Here is a 15,155-nt window from a genome sequence, read left to right on the forward strand (position 1 = left end):
TTAATAATTGGCTTATGGATCTAAGTTCAGAAATTTTGTATTAACAAAAAAAACCATAAAGACAACAATAGTTTAAATTTTTGAAAAATCATGTTCAAATCATTTATATTTAGAACGAGTGTGGAAAAGAGTAAGCTTATCGGTGGGAGAAACAACAATGAAGATTATATCACAATCACACAACAATGCTACTTCTTATGCCTTCTTTAAAAACTCTTCAGTTTTATTTTCTTCCTCCCCATTTTTCCTTCAAATATATATATATTTTGGAGTGTTCTCCTCACATCCCCTTTATATTATATGGTTTAGAGGAAGTTTATCTTGAAGGTAATTAAAAATGAGACTAGAGAAGAATCTTCATAATTAGATTAATGTGTTATTTAATAGCAAAATCTTTAAAAAAATCAAGATTTGGTTTCACAGATTTTACTTGATATCATTAGTATCCCACAAGACAAACAATGTTTTTTGTTTTTTGCTGACACACAATTATAAGTTGAATCTTAATTGGTTATGCTCATTTTGACTTATCTAAATTTAGTTGGATTAAAATACACATAGCAAAAAAATTAAGTATTCATAACATTATATAATCACGTAGCATGAAATAATAGAATCATAATTACTATGATACTACGATGATATATCATTAAACATTAATTAATTTTTTAAATATTTTTTCATAAATATTAATCAGATTGCCTTCCATTTTTCTTGATTGACTATAAAAACAGTGAAAGTAGAAATAAATCTAAACAAAATTAGATGATAAGTACCCCTAATTTACAAAGGCGTTATCAAACTAAACTTCGTTCTTTTTAAGTTTGTTTAATTATGTTTTAAAAAATTAAATTCCATAACAATTCAAATATAATCGCTTCTTCATTTTCTTTTGTTTTGTGAATGAAGAAAAATCATTCTACATAAAAACTGGAAAAATGAAATTCAAAATATTTAAATTCATTTTAAGTTTTCACTTTATAAATAAAGTTTTTCTGTTAAAGAGGTTTATATTTAAAGCATGAGAACTAAACTTTGTTAGGTATATAGCTCAGCTCAACCCCATACTTTGAAATAAAACTCTTAAAAAGAAGCATAAACTAAGCATAAACTCTGAAGAAAAAAAAAAAAACTAAGCATAAACTAAGTCTCACCTAATATATAGATTCTTTCTAAATTAAGGATATATATATATATATCATATAGTCATTTTAGAATACCTAATTTCTGAAATTTGCCTCAACAACTTTACATACTAAATAATTAATCATTAAATTCACTTAATTTTTATTTTTTCTGTTATATAGTTTACTATTTTATTATTTTAACTTTCAGCATATTATTATAGGAAATTTTATGAAGTTCCATCATTTTCTGTCAGAAATTTTTCAATAATTTAGCAGTTCATTAGGAGATAAGAGGTACGACATTCTAGGGTTCACTAACTAATGAAATACAAAATTTAATATTGAAAAAATATAAAACATGATTAGAATGAAATTTTAATTAACGATAATCTAATTTCATAAAATAATAGAATACATAAGCCCATATTTCTTTTAAATAACAACAAAAATATGAAAACTTAAAAAAAAAAAATTATTAACGCCCTATCCGAAAAGAATAAAGAAATATCCCTTATCTTTTAACCCATTTTTGGTTTCCTTTTATTTTCTTTTTTACAAACAGACTAATCATACAGTGTGCAACTCTCAAGAAAATGGTCCGAAAAAATCACAAATAGTATTGCACTATAAATGGTAAAAAGAAAAATTAACATATCACATATGAATCATTTGAAAGAAAAAAGAACATAACATTATTTCCTATGATCTCCAATCTCCAAAATACATAATAAACTCTCCATTTTAAATCATATAAGAGTTTTGTTGCTCTTCTCGGATCTTAACCTGAAACAAGATATAATTGTTTTGCAAAATTCCAATCACATTTGATTTTTAGAATAAATCTTATTTATTATATGTTAATATGCAATTACCTTTATGACATTTCTGATATGGTTGAGAGAAGTAACTAAATAGTCTTCCATGATATTGAGTCCGTTCAAATCAATAACTTCATTCGGACTTTCCCAGTTTCTTATCAATTAATAAATAATAGGTTTAGCAAAACTTAATAAAAAAAAAAACTAAAATTAATTAGAAAATTAATAAAAATGATTTATTGAATCTTCATTAGTGTTTTTCTTAATCATTACCTCAAAATTAACTTCTTCTCATCATACAATTCCTTGAGTTCTCTCAGTTTAGTGACCTTATTATCATCCTAAATTTCATTAATTATAGTATTAAATAAACATTTATTAAAAGGAAACAAAATATTTTTTAAGAAATAATTTCGTACCTGAATCTCTTCACTTCTGCAATAAATATATCCAAATTAGATCTAGTATGTTGAATAATCTATAAGCATGTGTTTGAATATAAACAAAATTATACCTTTCTGGCAAAAATTGATCATTTTCAAGCGAAAATTGATCATTTTCAGGCGAAAATTGGTCACTTTCAGCAAAAGATTGATCATTTTCTATAGTCACTTCTGGATTGTTCTTGTTCAATAATTTTATCAGCGTCTATATATACATGTAAAAAATAAATAAATAAACAAACGTTTCATACAAAAAAAAAAAGAAGAGAAAATTTACTTAGTTGTTCGTTATTAGCTTTAGTTGGCTAAATTTTTTAATATTCTGATAATTTTAATTTTTGGTGTTATTTTTTATTGAAAACTAATAATATCAATCACATAAACTTAGATTTGAATATAGCACCAATAAACTATGAAAATAAGTATACATCTTTTATGCTTAAACTATTGTGAAAACCATATATCCAACTAATCGTGAGAAAGATATTGGCGTGTGAAAACTCAAACTTTAATTGATAAATGTAAAGTGATGAATAAATCAAACCTTTATTGTGTAGGCTCTCCTGAATGCATACATAAAACACCAAAGTCAGCCAATGTATAAAACCAAAACCATGCCAATGTACTTATGTAATAATAATATAAAATCTGAAAAATCACACCTTTCTTCCCGTTCTTGTAATGAAAGCATGCAATATCTCTCATAGATTTTATTGAAGGACCTACAATTTCAAAAGCATAGTTTTAAGCAAATATTGGTAATTTCAATTCATAAGCAACAAATTAACGATTCTATGATACCACTTCCTACTAGACATGTAGTCGACTAGTGCATGTTAGCATGTCACTCCTTAGTAGTTAAAAAAAAAAGTGAACCTAGATTATAATCGTTTCAAAACTATTTTATGGAAAAAACAAGATCCAGTGGAAAATAATTGAGATATCTATGATCATTTAGCGCGTTATTGTAAGTTGATGAATTAATAATTGGCTTATGGATCTAAATGTAGAAGTGATCTATTAACAAAAAAAAAAAAAACCATAAACACAACAATATATATTTTTTTTTAGAACTTCTGTTCAAATAATTTATACTTAGAACGGGTGTGGAAAAGGGTAGGCTTATCCGTCGGAGAAACAACAATCAAAATGACTTCACAATCGCATAACAATGCTACTTCTTCTGCCTTCTTGAAAAGCCCTTGTTTACGTTTTGAGTATTTGCTACTTCTCTCTTTTAGGCTTTCTATTCTATTCAATTTTATTTTCTTCCTCCCCATATTTTCTACAATTAATATTTTTTTCTTGAGTGTTCCCCCCATATCCCCTTTATATAATAAGGTTTAGAGGAAGTTTATCTTAGGGGTAATTAAGGATGAGACTAGAGAAGAATCTTAATTAGATTAATGTGTTATTTAATAGCTATTATTATCTTTGAAAGTTCTAGATTTGGTTTCATAGATTTTAATTGATGTCATTAGTATTCCACAAGACAAACAATTTTTTTTTTTTCTGCTTGACACACAAGTAGAAGGTTAATCTTAATTGTTATGCTCATTTTAACTTTTCTAAATTTAGTTGGATTAAAATATTCATAGCAAAAAAATTAAAATAATCATGATTAGTATAACACTATGATGATATATCTTTAAACTTTAATTAATTTTCATAAATAATGAACAGATTGCCTTCCATTTTTATTGGTTGACTATAAAAACAGTGTAAGTAGAACTAAATCTAAAAGAAATTAGTTGAGAATTACCCCTAATTTACAAAGGCCTTGTGAAACTAAATTCCGTTTTTTTTAAGGTTGGCTAATTATTTTTAAGAAAATTAAATTCCATAACAATTGAAATATCACCGCTTCTTCATTTTTCTTTTATCTTGTAAATGAAGAAAAGTCATTCTAAATAAAAACTGTAAAAGTGAAATTCAAAATATTGAAATTCATTTTCTTGCTTTCAATTTACAAAGAAGTATTTTTTGTTAGAGTTTTATATTTAAAGCACGAGAACTAAACTTTGTTAGATATATAGCTCAGTTCAACCACATACTTTGAAACAAAACTCTTAAAAGGAAGAATAAACTAAGCATAAACTTTGCAAAAAAAAAAAAACTAAGCATAAACTTAGTCTCACCCAATAGAAGATATAGATCAAGAAACTTAGTCTCACCCACGAATGAATGGGTACGGTAGATAATCGTACCAACCACACGAGTTTTGTCTTCAGTTCGAGAATCTTTAGATGGAAAGATCTAGAGATCAACGGCTAAAGATATTATAAGGCACTGACCAAGGTTTAGTACTCATTGTTTAACCACCAAGCCAAAATGAAAAATGTAACGCCCCGACATCTTTATCAGTGAGCACTCACATCCTTTATCGGACCCGTGGGCTCCATCCCTGTCTGGCGGTCGGTCTGCTACGTCTGGAAGGCTTTAAAGACTTTGTTTACCGATCATACAAATAACGACATGATCTTTCCACGTGTTTTGTCCTTACTCACCCGGTTCAGATAATCACTTCCCGGAAGGTCACCCATCCTGAAATTGCTCTAACCCAAGCACACTTATCTGTGGAATTCTCTCAGGACAGTTGACCGGAAAGAAAAGTGCATTTTGGTGACATAGGTGGTCAAATCAATTCTTTTAACCTTTACGCATGCCTCACCATCTTCATGAAATCGGGGTGTTATAAGAAAGATTATAGACACGAGAATATTTAGATCCTCCAAACTTAGATGTTTTGTTATATGTGAATAGTTGCATCGATCGAGAGGTTTGGCGATGGAATGGAGGATATCGCTCCAGCCATATCGATTAAATGAAAGACTTCCAAACGAGAATTGACTATATACTTTTTAGCTTACGATCCAAAAATTACTTTGCATGTCTAAGAAAGTAGTGTCCCAAGAACAATGAGGATGCATGTTGTATTTGAGAGATGTTGGTCACGAACCAAATGAGCATTAGTATCCATATGATTACATTATATTAGTATTTCACAAGACAAACAATGTATGTTTTTTGTGTGTCACACAAGTGTATGTGAGTCTTGATTTTTTTTTTTTTTTTACTTTAATCTAATCTAGGTGGATCAAAATACACATAGCCCAAAATTAAATAATCATAACATTATATGATCACCTAGCACAAAACAAAGTTACAATGTGTTTTTTTTGTGCCACACAAGTGTACTTGAGTCTTGATTATGTTCCTTTTGACTTTAAATCTAAATCTAGTTGAATCAAACTACACATAGCCCAAATGAAATAATCATAACAGTATATGATGACCTAGCACAAAACAAGGTTATTCACTTTATGGAACCGATAGAAGACTTCCACTTAACATATATGTTCGATGTGATGTTATGATATAACAACATACAAATCTTAAGGTCTGGATGTTGTAGTTGAGTAAATTTTCAAATCCTACTACATATATATTTAACACGAAGCTCTGAAAAGGAAGCATAAACTAAGTCTCACTCAATAGAAGAATTAGATCAAGAAACAATACTTGAACGAAATAAATCATAACCCACGAATGAATGAGTTGGGTAGATAATCGTAAAACAACCACTTGAGTTTTGTCTTCATTTCGAATATCTTTATATGTAAGGAGATCAATTGATAATGAAATATATAAGGCACAAACTAAGATGTAGTAGTACACACAATGTTTAGCCACCAAACAAAAGTTGAAAAAGATTATAGACAAGAGACAATTTTGATCTTCGAAACTTAGATGTTTTGTTTTACAGGAATAGTTGCATCGACTCATCGGGTAGTTTGGCGATGAATTCGAGGATGTCACTCCAGCCATATCGATTAAATGGAAGACTTCCAAACGAGAATGGACAGTATCTTTTTTAGCTTACGATCCAAAAATTACTTTGCTTGCCTAAGAAAGTAGTGTCCGAAGAACAATGAGGATGCATATTTGAAAGATGTTGGTCTCCAACCAAATGAGGATTAGGATTCAATTGATTGCATTAGCATTTCACAAGACAAACTAGGCCTGGGCAATCGGTTTTATCGGTTTGTTCGGTTCGGTTTATTCGGTTTTTCGGGTTTTTCGGTTTTTAAAATTTCTGCCGAATTGAACCGAATAAAAATTCGGTTCGGTTCGGTCGGTACTCGGTTTGTTCGGTTCGGTTATAGGCCAAAAAATCAATTCCGAAATAAACCGAAATTTTTTCCAATTCGGTTAATTCGAACCAAATTAGACCAAAATAAAGATAATGGGCTTTTAATAAGCAAAATTTTACGGTTACAAACGAGTAAAATAATGGGCCATGACTAATTACAGAGTTAAGCCCAAATAAAACTAAAACCCAAGTTCAAAAAAAAATTAGGGTTGATAGACTCGCCGCTACTCTCTTTCTCCGCTGTGACAGTGACGGCGACGAGATGGCGGTGTCATCAAACAATGCGATCTCTCCGAATAAACCCTCAACGAAAGCTATCATACCATCGTCAAAATCACATGCAGTAAGAATCCAATATCTAAAATTGAGAAAATAGGAAAAGAAAAACAAAATTGAAAATCGATTAGATCTGAAGTTTTACATGCCGTGTGTTTGGTGACGAGGAGGAGCGTAACGGCGACGCCAGCGATAAACGGCCAAAACATTTCGAATCTGAACCACAGACTCGATGTCGGAGAGAATGATTCAAAATAGCCATGGGTTAGGATGATAAGGCCAACAACGTTTCAAATCTCTCTTGAATAACACTTGCCATGGATTGATGTCGAGGCTGAGGAAGAAGAAGAGAAGAAAAGAGATGGAGAAGAAGAAGAAGAAGCTATAAAGTTAACGAAGGAATGAGAAGAGATCGAAGGAGAAAAGAAGAAAGGAGATGGACAGGAAGAAGCTATAGAAAATAGATCTAGGGTTTTTGTTTTTTATATGGGTGTCTATTAACCGAGAAAACCGATCGGTTACCGTCTGCCGAACCGAACCGAACCGAGAACCGAAGTCTAATTATAATTCTGCCGATCGGTTTAGCCTTTCCTTTCTTATCAGTGCCGAAAACCGAAAAAATCGGTTTGTTCGGTTCGGTTAATTCGGTTTATTCCGATTGCCCAGGCCTAAGACAAACAATATATATTTCTTTCTTTATGACACACAAGTGTATGTGACTCTTGATTATGTTTCTTTGACTTTTAATCTAACAGTATATATATGGTTACCAAGCACAAAACAAGATTACTTACATGTGACACTATGATTATCTATTTCTAAACTTTAACTAATTTTATGTAAATTCGTTTTCATAAATAAATAAATGATCAGATTGTCTTCTATTTTTAGCTGTTAAATATAAAGAAGTAAAAATAGCACTAAATCTAAGATAAGTTCAAAGAATAACCTAATTTTTAGAGTTCAAGGCATTTTGTTTTTTCTTTTTTGGTAGGATTTTTGAAATTACAAATAGGAAATAGGATAGAACTTATAAATCATTCCGAAACAGAAATTTAGATAGAAAATAGGAAGTCTAAGTGCCAGTCTGAGGATATATTCACACACTTGTCTAATAATAACAAGGCAGTGCATAATTTTTTTACATGAGACATTAATTTTCTAACAGCCTGCTTAACGCAACAAAACGATACCGTTTTAAAGATTCTCCTCCTAAGAAAAAAGTAATTGACACTACTCACTGTTCTGAGAAATAACTTGTCCAAACCGAAGAAACAGCTGAGCATCAGAAGCACTCATGGAAGAGCAATTGACAGAATGAGGAGTCTTGAGATTTGCATACTCATCGACGTAGCACGAACCAGCCAGCGTTGCTGAGGTGTCTGTCGCAGCAGGTGGTTGTTCCGACAACATGAAGCTGCCGAGGACACGAGTCACTTGGTGCATTGTGGGTCGATCATTAGGTTGTCTTTTGGTGCATAGAAGTGCCAGTTGGAAAACTTTCTTCACCACACCGAGATCCTTACACGTCGATGTGATGTCTGGATCTGCCATCTCCATCACTTCATTGTTCCCCGTCTTTGACATTATCTAATGTGCAAGTGAATCAATGAAAACAAGATTACAACACAAAAAACTTACCGAACCAAGCCGAAGTTCCTCAGATCGAAACTAAAACATTACAACATTTTCATGCTAAATGTCGAACCAAATCAGAAAATACTTTTAACCAAACACAAAAATTTACGGGTGTTTAATTCAGATAAACCGATTCAAGCCAAAATACTTGATCCGAAAATCGAATCCAAATCCAAACCAAACCATAAAAGAAAACACCAATGTATAACCACCAAAGCTTCTTTGGAACATAATGATATATTAGACTCAACCAAAAACCCGAAAAATTATAACAAGAAAACAGATTGGCATGCTGAGAGAAAGAGAGGCAAGAAAGGACAAACCAGATGGTGGAGATTGGATTCGTCATCGACGGCTTTCCTTCGGGTTAACAACTCAAGCAGCACTATTCCATAACTGTAGACATCGGATTTCTCAGTGAGACGTGAAGTGCGAGCATACTCGGGGTCTATGTAACCAATCGTGCCCATTACGTAAGTTGAAGTATGTGACTTTGACACACACAAGCTTTTCGCGATTCCGAAATCTGTTAAACGAGCCTCTAAGTCTTTGTCCAAGAGAATGTTGGACGACTTAACGTCTCTGTGAATGATCCTTGGACTACAGTCATGGTGTAGATAAGCTAAACCTTGTGCTGCACCATATGCTATCTTAAGCCGTGTGTCCCAATCAAGAGTCTTTTTCTTCGTAGGGCCTTTACAAACACACAAGAAAATATGTTATGTAACAGAAGAAACAAATGAAGTTTGTTTTTAGGGCAATGAGACTTACCGTGAAGAAGATCCCAGAGGCTACCATTTTCCAAATAGTCATAGAACAGGAGACTCCCCAATGGAGAGAGAGAATAGGCTTGTAGGCTCACAAGATTTCTGTGCTTGATGCTACTTAGCATCTCGAGTTCGGTCTCAAATTGTTTCATTGACTGTGGGTTGTGAGAGTAAAGCCGCTTAATTGCTACCGGTTTGCAGTTCTTCAAAACACATTTGTATACAGTGCTTGATGCTCCATGCCCAATGATGTACTTCTCACTCAGATTCTCAGTCATTCTCATGATATCCTCGTAAACGTGGAGTGCCATGTTCATATGAAGGATGACGAGCTTCGGGGTTGAATAGGTTACTGATGTCACCAAGAAGTTTAAGGATTAGCTATTGGGTTACATTAGTAGTAGTTGAAGAACATTTGTAAAGTGGTTTGGAGAGTAAACCTGGTTTGTCAAGTGATCCATCAAGAACTGGAGGAGGATTATGCGGCTGGCAAGCTGCTATTAAGACCATGAGAAGGATCACAAGTCCCCCAATAGCTATTCCAAGAATAGCTGCTCTAGAGATTGACACTGCAGACAAAACAAGGATAGAAACATAAGCTTCTATTATCTTAGGTTATGTGAATGGAAGCTTTTAGAAGAATGTAATCACCTCGTACAGTTGGACGAGAATCATGACAGGGTGAGTTTAGCCAACTACCGCAAAGACCAGGATTGCCAATGAAGCTTTATCCAAAACCAAAAAAAACAGAGATCAAACAAACATTAGCCAGCAAAACAAAATACCAAAACTAAATTATTATACCTGTCTGGTGAAAATCTTGAGAAGTTATTGTTCTTAGGGATATCGCCTACAAGGTTGTTGTGAGATACATTCCTATAAAAGTTAGTCAAGATTACAGGTTAGATTCTAAGCACAAGATGCACACAAAGAGACAAAAAGTGTTACAGAACCAATTGTATCTACTTACAATACAGTCAGGCTGAGGCAGTTGGCTAATGAACCAACATTACCAGTTAAGTTATTATTTTCCAGTCTCCTGCAAGAAATTTTAAGAAACACAACATTGGATAAATCACCAACCCAATATCTGTCGCTGGATCACACATAGTGACCACATCAATTATGTTCAGATATTTATCTTTATTTTACTATCATTTAACACAAACTATTTCTCAACAGCTTTGGAGGGGTAAGAAGAAGATTGCTTACAGCAAAACAATATTCTGCAATTGATTAAGCTCTTCTGGAATTGGGCCCGAGATATCATTATTTGAAAGATCTCTGCAACCACAAAACACAAATTCAGAACGGTAATGCGATATTTGGAAAAACTCTAACCAAGGAAATAGAAGATACTTCTTACATTTCCATGATGCTTCTTAGATTTCCAAAGTCGCCTGGAACTACACCGGTTATATGATTTCTGCTCAAGTTCCTAAAACAAGAATGCAAGATTTCACAATCCATTTTCATCTTTTACTAGAACAAAACAATGAATTGGAGGTCGTATGGATGCTCACATCTTGAGAAGATGCTCCAAATCACCAAGGGAAGAAGGAATGATGCCATTTATCTTGTTGTTGGAAAGATCCCTTCAAATATCAGAAAATTAATATCTGTGGGACAAGGCAAATAGAAAGATGTATACTTTACAGAAAACAAGAAACACTCACAATGTATCTAAGTTACCGATACGAGATAGCTCAACCGGGATTGGACCTTTGATATTGTTGTTGGACAGATTACTGGTTGAACCGATAAATCAAAAGCAATAAAAAACTTGGTAGTTAATGGCTTTAAAATCTAAAAACAAAAGCTGCAGAACTATATCATACATTAAGGTATCAGAAAGATTCTCAGCGCCAATACTTACAGGTAAGTCATGCTCTCTAGCTTTTGAAATGCTCGAGGTATGGTGCCGCTAAACTTGTTCCCGTGAACATTTCTACAGTTGCAATAATGAGACAATAATCATAAAGAAGCAAGAATTTTGAACATTCCAGTGTGCAGTTTTAAGAGAAAGAGATACGTACAAGCTATTTAGGTTTGTGCAGGAGCTCAGATGATCAGGTATAGGTCCTTCAAGATCATTGTTGGCCACATTCCTATAGGTAAATAGTTCACATCAATATAAGTACATCAAAACATGTCAAGCATAGGAAGAGCTACTTACAGATCAAACAAGTCAGTAAGCTTTCCAAGCTCCGGTGGTATATGACCCGTGAGATGATTATCGTTGAGTTCCCTGTTGAAATTGTACAAATAGTTGATAATGAAACACAACTTAGCAGTGACTGACTGCGAAAAGAGAAGTAAAGAGAAGGTTGGTCATACAGGTAATGGAGTTTTGACATGTTTCCAAGCTCAGGCGGAATTGAACCAGTCAGCTTGTTACTGTGCAAATACCTAGAGAATAGAGATAAAGCCAAAATCATAATCATTATCATTTACATGGTATGAATCACACATGGCTTCAAACTGAAAACTAAACTCTAATGAGTCATTAGACTTCCATATATAGTAATGAAAAGCCTTATGCATTGCAACCCCATTCTTTATAGACGTCAATGTTTAATTTTCCATTTGAACTTCCACACAATATATAATGAAGGAAATATCAAGGTACAGAATTACAATTTCTCGGTGAAAGTCAGATTTCCCAAAATCGGAGGAATAGGTCCACTCAACAAGTTGCCACTTAGATCTCTGAAAAAAGAAACAAACCGGAACCTTTAAGTTCATGAAAATGTTATAAGTAGCTTCGTTGATTAGAAGAAAATTACTTACAACACTGCAAGGGCTTGCATGAGACCAATCACTGATGGAATCTTCCCAGAAAGCTGATTGCCTTGCAATGATCTAAGATAATAAAATGATCTTCTTAAAAGAAAACAAAGGCTAGCCAAAATTTAAAGCAAAAGATTTTCGCAGATCACGACGATATGGTAACAGTAGAGAGGTTAGGACTAACAATGTTGCAACTTGCAGGAAGCCGATGTCAAAAGGGATCTCACCAGTTAGCTGATTGTAGGACAAGTCCCTGAGTACATAATAAGCAAATCATTAAGTAGATTTTCCCAAGTAACCAAACTAGAATAAGGATGTATAGAAGTAGAGAGAGAGGCACATACAAAACCTGGAAGGCAGTGCAATTTCCTATCGTCTCAGGGATACTACCAGTCAAACTGTTGTTTCTCACGTCACTGATTCAATACAGAAAAACAAATTCAGAAGTTTCATATTGGGGAAAGAACTCATCATACTATTCAGATGTGCAAGAAGAGTATCATAGACTTACAAATACCAAAGACCTGTCAGCTGACACAAATCTGGAGAAATGTTACCGACCAAGTTGTTTCCTCGCAACCCACTGTTCATCATATTACAACAATTATCACCAGGTAATGAAGAGACATTGACATACTTCAAAAAACATTGACACTTACAGATACTGAAGAACTTCATTCCAGTATATAAGTCTTGGTATCTCACCACTGAGTTTATTCTGTGCCAGGTCCCTGCAATCGAAATTTCACATTTTGATCATCTATATGGCTAAAAGTAGTAGACATGTAAGGATTAAAAGGAACATACAGAATTTTCAGGTTTGGAATCTGCGAAAGCGTTGAAGGGATCGGTCCTATCAATTGGTTATTCTTCAGAATCCTGTAAAAAGTAAAATCCATATTCCTCATAGTGAGTATATTTAGCAAATAACATATGAAGACTGGTGTAGAATAACTAGCTACTTACAGCTGCTCAAGTTGCTTCAACTTCGAAATCGAAAACGGTATGTCACCACTTAATTCATTGAAGGACAAGTCCCTGAATAAAAAACAACATCATCCACTGAACTTCTAAGATCAAAATTAATGGTAGTAACACTTATCATGGTTCTTACAAGTTTTGCAAAGAAGAACAGTCTCCAATCTCATCAGGAATTTGCCCAGACAAACGATTACCTCGCAGATCACTACATTAGAAAAACCAGAAGACAAAAGTCACAAATTAGAGAGTGGAATAAAGTAAGATACTTTATCTCATGCTACAGTGAATGTTGAAACAGTTACATTGACAAGAGACTCTTGAGATCTCCAATAGCAGGTGAGATTTCTCCATCAAGATTCAAATCTGACAAATTACTACAAAACATACAAACACACACAAAACAAATTACAACTTTTTCCACAAGCACACCAAAAACCCTTGTAATAAACTTAAGGATGAAACTTACAGAGCAACAACATTGAAGGTGACATTTTCACAAGTCACACCTCTCCATACACAATAGTCCGAAGAAGGTGAAGCTGTCCAGTCATAAAGAACATTGTTCACATCTTTGAATGACTTCTTAATCTCCAGCAACGTTGCTCCTTTTTTTAAAAGGATATTTTATTAACACACGCACAAACAAAAACAAATATTTGTCAGTTCTTGAGAAGAAGAAAAATAAAAGTCCTTAAAAATTCAACTTCCAAGAAAACAAAAATAAACTCAAACCCTAATTTATTCAAAGCTTCTTTGATTCTATAGAAGACCCACAAAGTTAAAAAAAAAAAAAAAAAAAACCATTACAAGTACCCAGATCTCATTTTCACCTCAAAACTCTTTAAGAAACTTCAAAAGCATATAAAAATCTCATCTTTTTAGTTTCTTCCACTTCAAAAAAATCCATTTTCTTACTCAACCAAAAGACGAAATCTTGAACTTAAAGAAACATGCATCAGTATAATAACTTACCCTCGTCAGAATTCACAGTAGCCACTAAGCTCAAACAGATAAGAAAACCCAAAAGAACAACATCTCGAAACAGAGCCATTTTCTCTCAGACACAGTCTCAAAACGACTGCGTTTTCGATACACTAAAAAAAGCTTTTAAGTCTCCATGAAGAAGAAGAAACAGAGGATAGAGAAGAAGAGAACCAAATTATGTACCGACATTAGATTTTTTTTATGATTTCTACTCAAATTTGTTTTCTTTTTTTTACTTTAACCGAGAAGAAAAAGTATTGATTTTTATCGTTCCATCACATCATTTTCTGGCGGAAATTTACAGTGGTTTCATTGAGTGCTCAGACGACAGAAATACAGAGTAAGATAGAGATGGAGAGAGAAAGAGAAAGAGAGAGTCTTTAAATGAGGTTTAAAGAGAGGAAATTGGACAAATGTAGGGACTGTTGTGTAAGAGAGGAGACGAAGGGAAGAAGAATTATTTGGGGAGGATAAAGTTAAAAACCCCATCATCTTTTATCTCTCTGCCAGAGTTCTGAAGCTTTGCAGAAGAGAGAGAGACTTAGTTTTTGCATATTTCTCTCTCTTGAGGGGTAAAATGGTCATAAATGTTGAAGAAGAAGAAGTAGAAGAACATGTTAATGGCAGTGGTGAATAAAGGAGGTCGCTTTCGTTGCCAATACTTACGAGTCTTTGTCTCTCTGTGCCTGTTTCACTGATGACCCATATCAATAAATCCATCATATGGGTACTTTCGTAATATGTCGTTTTATGTATAAACCAGAAATCACAAATAAGTATCTTGAATGATTCCCATTTTTTTTTTTGTTAAGTGTTGTTTGATTACTAAATTTAGAAGTGTTTTACTTATGCAAATGAATTTATTATTTTAAACATGTTTTGTTTGGCGTTTAAAGCAAAAGATATAAAATTTGTTTGGTTTAGATGTTAATGGGATTTCTTTGATCCTGTTGGCTTGTCACAAATGTTTATACTTCGAGGACAAGATCAATTTAACCGAATTTCGACTTAAAATGATTCGATTCATTAGTTGCAAACCAATTAGCTAGTGATGTTAAAACAGACAAATCCGTCCGTTTAGGGCTCCGTATGTTAACGTCCTACCCGTTTAATTCTATCCATTTAAGTCAGTTGAGTTTTTTTTTTTTTTTTTTGTCCATTTAGTTTAATATGAATTT

General features: G+C 33.1%; 2 protein-coding genes and 1 long non-coding RNA gene across 3 annotated transcripts; all 3 read right to left on the reverse strand.

Moving 5' to 3' along the window:
• Window positions 1–1,666: 1,666 nt before the first annotated feature.
• On the reverse strand, window positions 1,667–3,901 carry LOC9315022 (agamous-like MADS-box protein AGL66). Its single transcript, XM_021028793.1, has 8 exons — window positions 3,484–3,901; window positions 3,051–3,110; window positions 2,933–2,951; window positions 2,460–2,593; window positions 2,365–2,380; window positions 2,219–2,286; window positions 2,000–2,099; window positions 1,667–1,910 (listed from the first exon to the last, which is right to left on the reverse strand). The coding sequence occupies exons 1-8, from the start codon at window positions 3,708–3,710 to the stop codon at window positions 1,869–1,871; spliced, it is 666 nt and encodes a 221-aa protein (XP_020884452.1). The 5' UTR covers window positions 3,711–3,901; the 3' UTR covers window positions 1,667–1,868.
• A 2,725-nt stretch (window positions 3,902–6,626) lies between these two features.
• LOC110229207 lies at window positions 6,627–7,482 on the reverse strand. Its single transcript, XR_002332706.1, has 2 exons — window positions 6,963–7,482; window positions 6,627–6,855 (listed from the first exon to the last, which is right to left on the reverse strand). It is a non-coding gene; the product is annotated as an uncharacterized LOC110229207 (long non-coding RNA).
• A 404-nt stretch (window positions 7,483–7,886) lies between these two features.
• On the reverse strand, window positions 7,887–14,515 carry LOC9316844 (LRR receptor-like serine/threonine-protein kinase ERECTA). Its single transcript, XM_021028784.1, has 27 exons — window positions 13,966–14,515; window positions 13,460–13,598; window positions 13,296–13,367; window positions 13,127–13,198; window positions 12,979–13,050; window positions 12,820–12,891; window positions 12,672–12,743; window positions 12,524–12,595; window positions 12,357–12,428; window positions 12,197–12,265; window positions 12,013–12,084; window positions 11,860–11,931; window positions 11,560–11,631; window positions 11,399–11,470; window positions 11,259–11,330; window positions 11,099–11,170; window positions 10,899–10,970; window positions 10,746–10,817; window positions 10,589–10,660; window positions 10,435–10,506; window positions 10,193–10,261; window positions 10,027–10,098; window positions 9,874–9,947; window positions 9,663–9,791; window positions 9,227–9,574; window positions 8,779–9,149; window positions 7,887–8,407 (listed from the first exon to the last, which is right to left on the reverse strand). The coding sequence occupies exons 1-27, from the start codon at window positions 14,042–14,044 to the stop codon at window positions 8,051–8,053; spliced, it is 2,931 nt and encodes a 976-aa protein (XP_020884443.1). The 5' UTR covers window positions 14,045–14,515; the 3' UTR covers window positions 7,887–8,050.
• Window positions 14,516–15,155: the final 640 nt, after the last annotated feature.

The sequence above is a fragment of the Arabidopsis lyrata genome, assembly GCF_000004255.2.
Source record: "Arabidopsis lyrata subsp. lyrata unplaced genomic scaffold ARALYscaffold_4, whole genome shotgun sequence".
In the NCBI taxonomy this organism is placed as follows: Eukaryota; Viridiplantae; Streptophyta; class Magnoliopsida; order Brassicales; family Brassicaceae; genus Arabidopsis; species Arabidopsis lyrata.

What these genes read in the sequence shown, in the direction of transcription:
- LOC9315022 (XM_021028793.1), bottom strand. Translation starts at nt 3,710, where the DNA reads ATGGGGGGAACACTCAAGAAAAAAATATTAATTGTAGAAAATATGGGG. An exon ending in CTTTTCCACACCCGTTCTAA is followed by an intron (nt 3,111 to 3,483) that starts GTATAAATTATT and finishes TTGAAATTGTAG; the next exon opens with GTCCTTCAATAAAATCTATG. An exon ending in ATATCAGAAATGTCATAAAG is followed by an intron (nt 1,911 to 1,999) that starts GTAATTGCATAT and finishes ATCTTGTTTCAG; the next exon opens with GTTAAGATCCGAGAAGAGCA.
- LOC9316844 (XM_021028784.1), bottom strand. Translation starts at nt 14,044, where the DNA reads ATGGCTCTGTTTCGAGATGTTGTTCTTTTGGGTTTTCTTATCTGTTTG. An exon ending in ATTCCAAACCTGAAAATTCT is followed by an intron (nt 12,744 to 12,819) that starts GTATGTTCCTTT and finishes TTTCGATTGCAG; the next exon opens with GGACCTGGCACAGAATAAAC. An exon ending in AATGAAGTTCTTCAGTATCT is followed by an intron (nt 12,596 to 12,671) that starts GTAAGTGTCAAT and finishes TATGATGAACAG; the next exon opens with TGGGTTGCGAGGAAACAACT.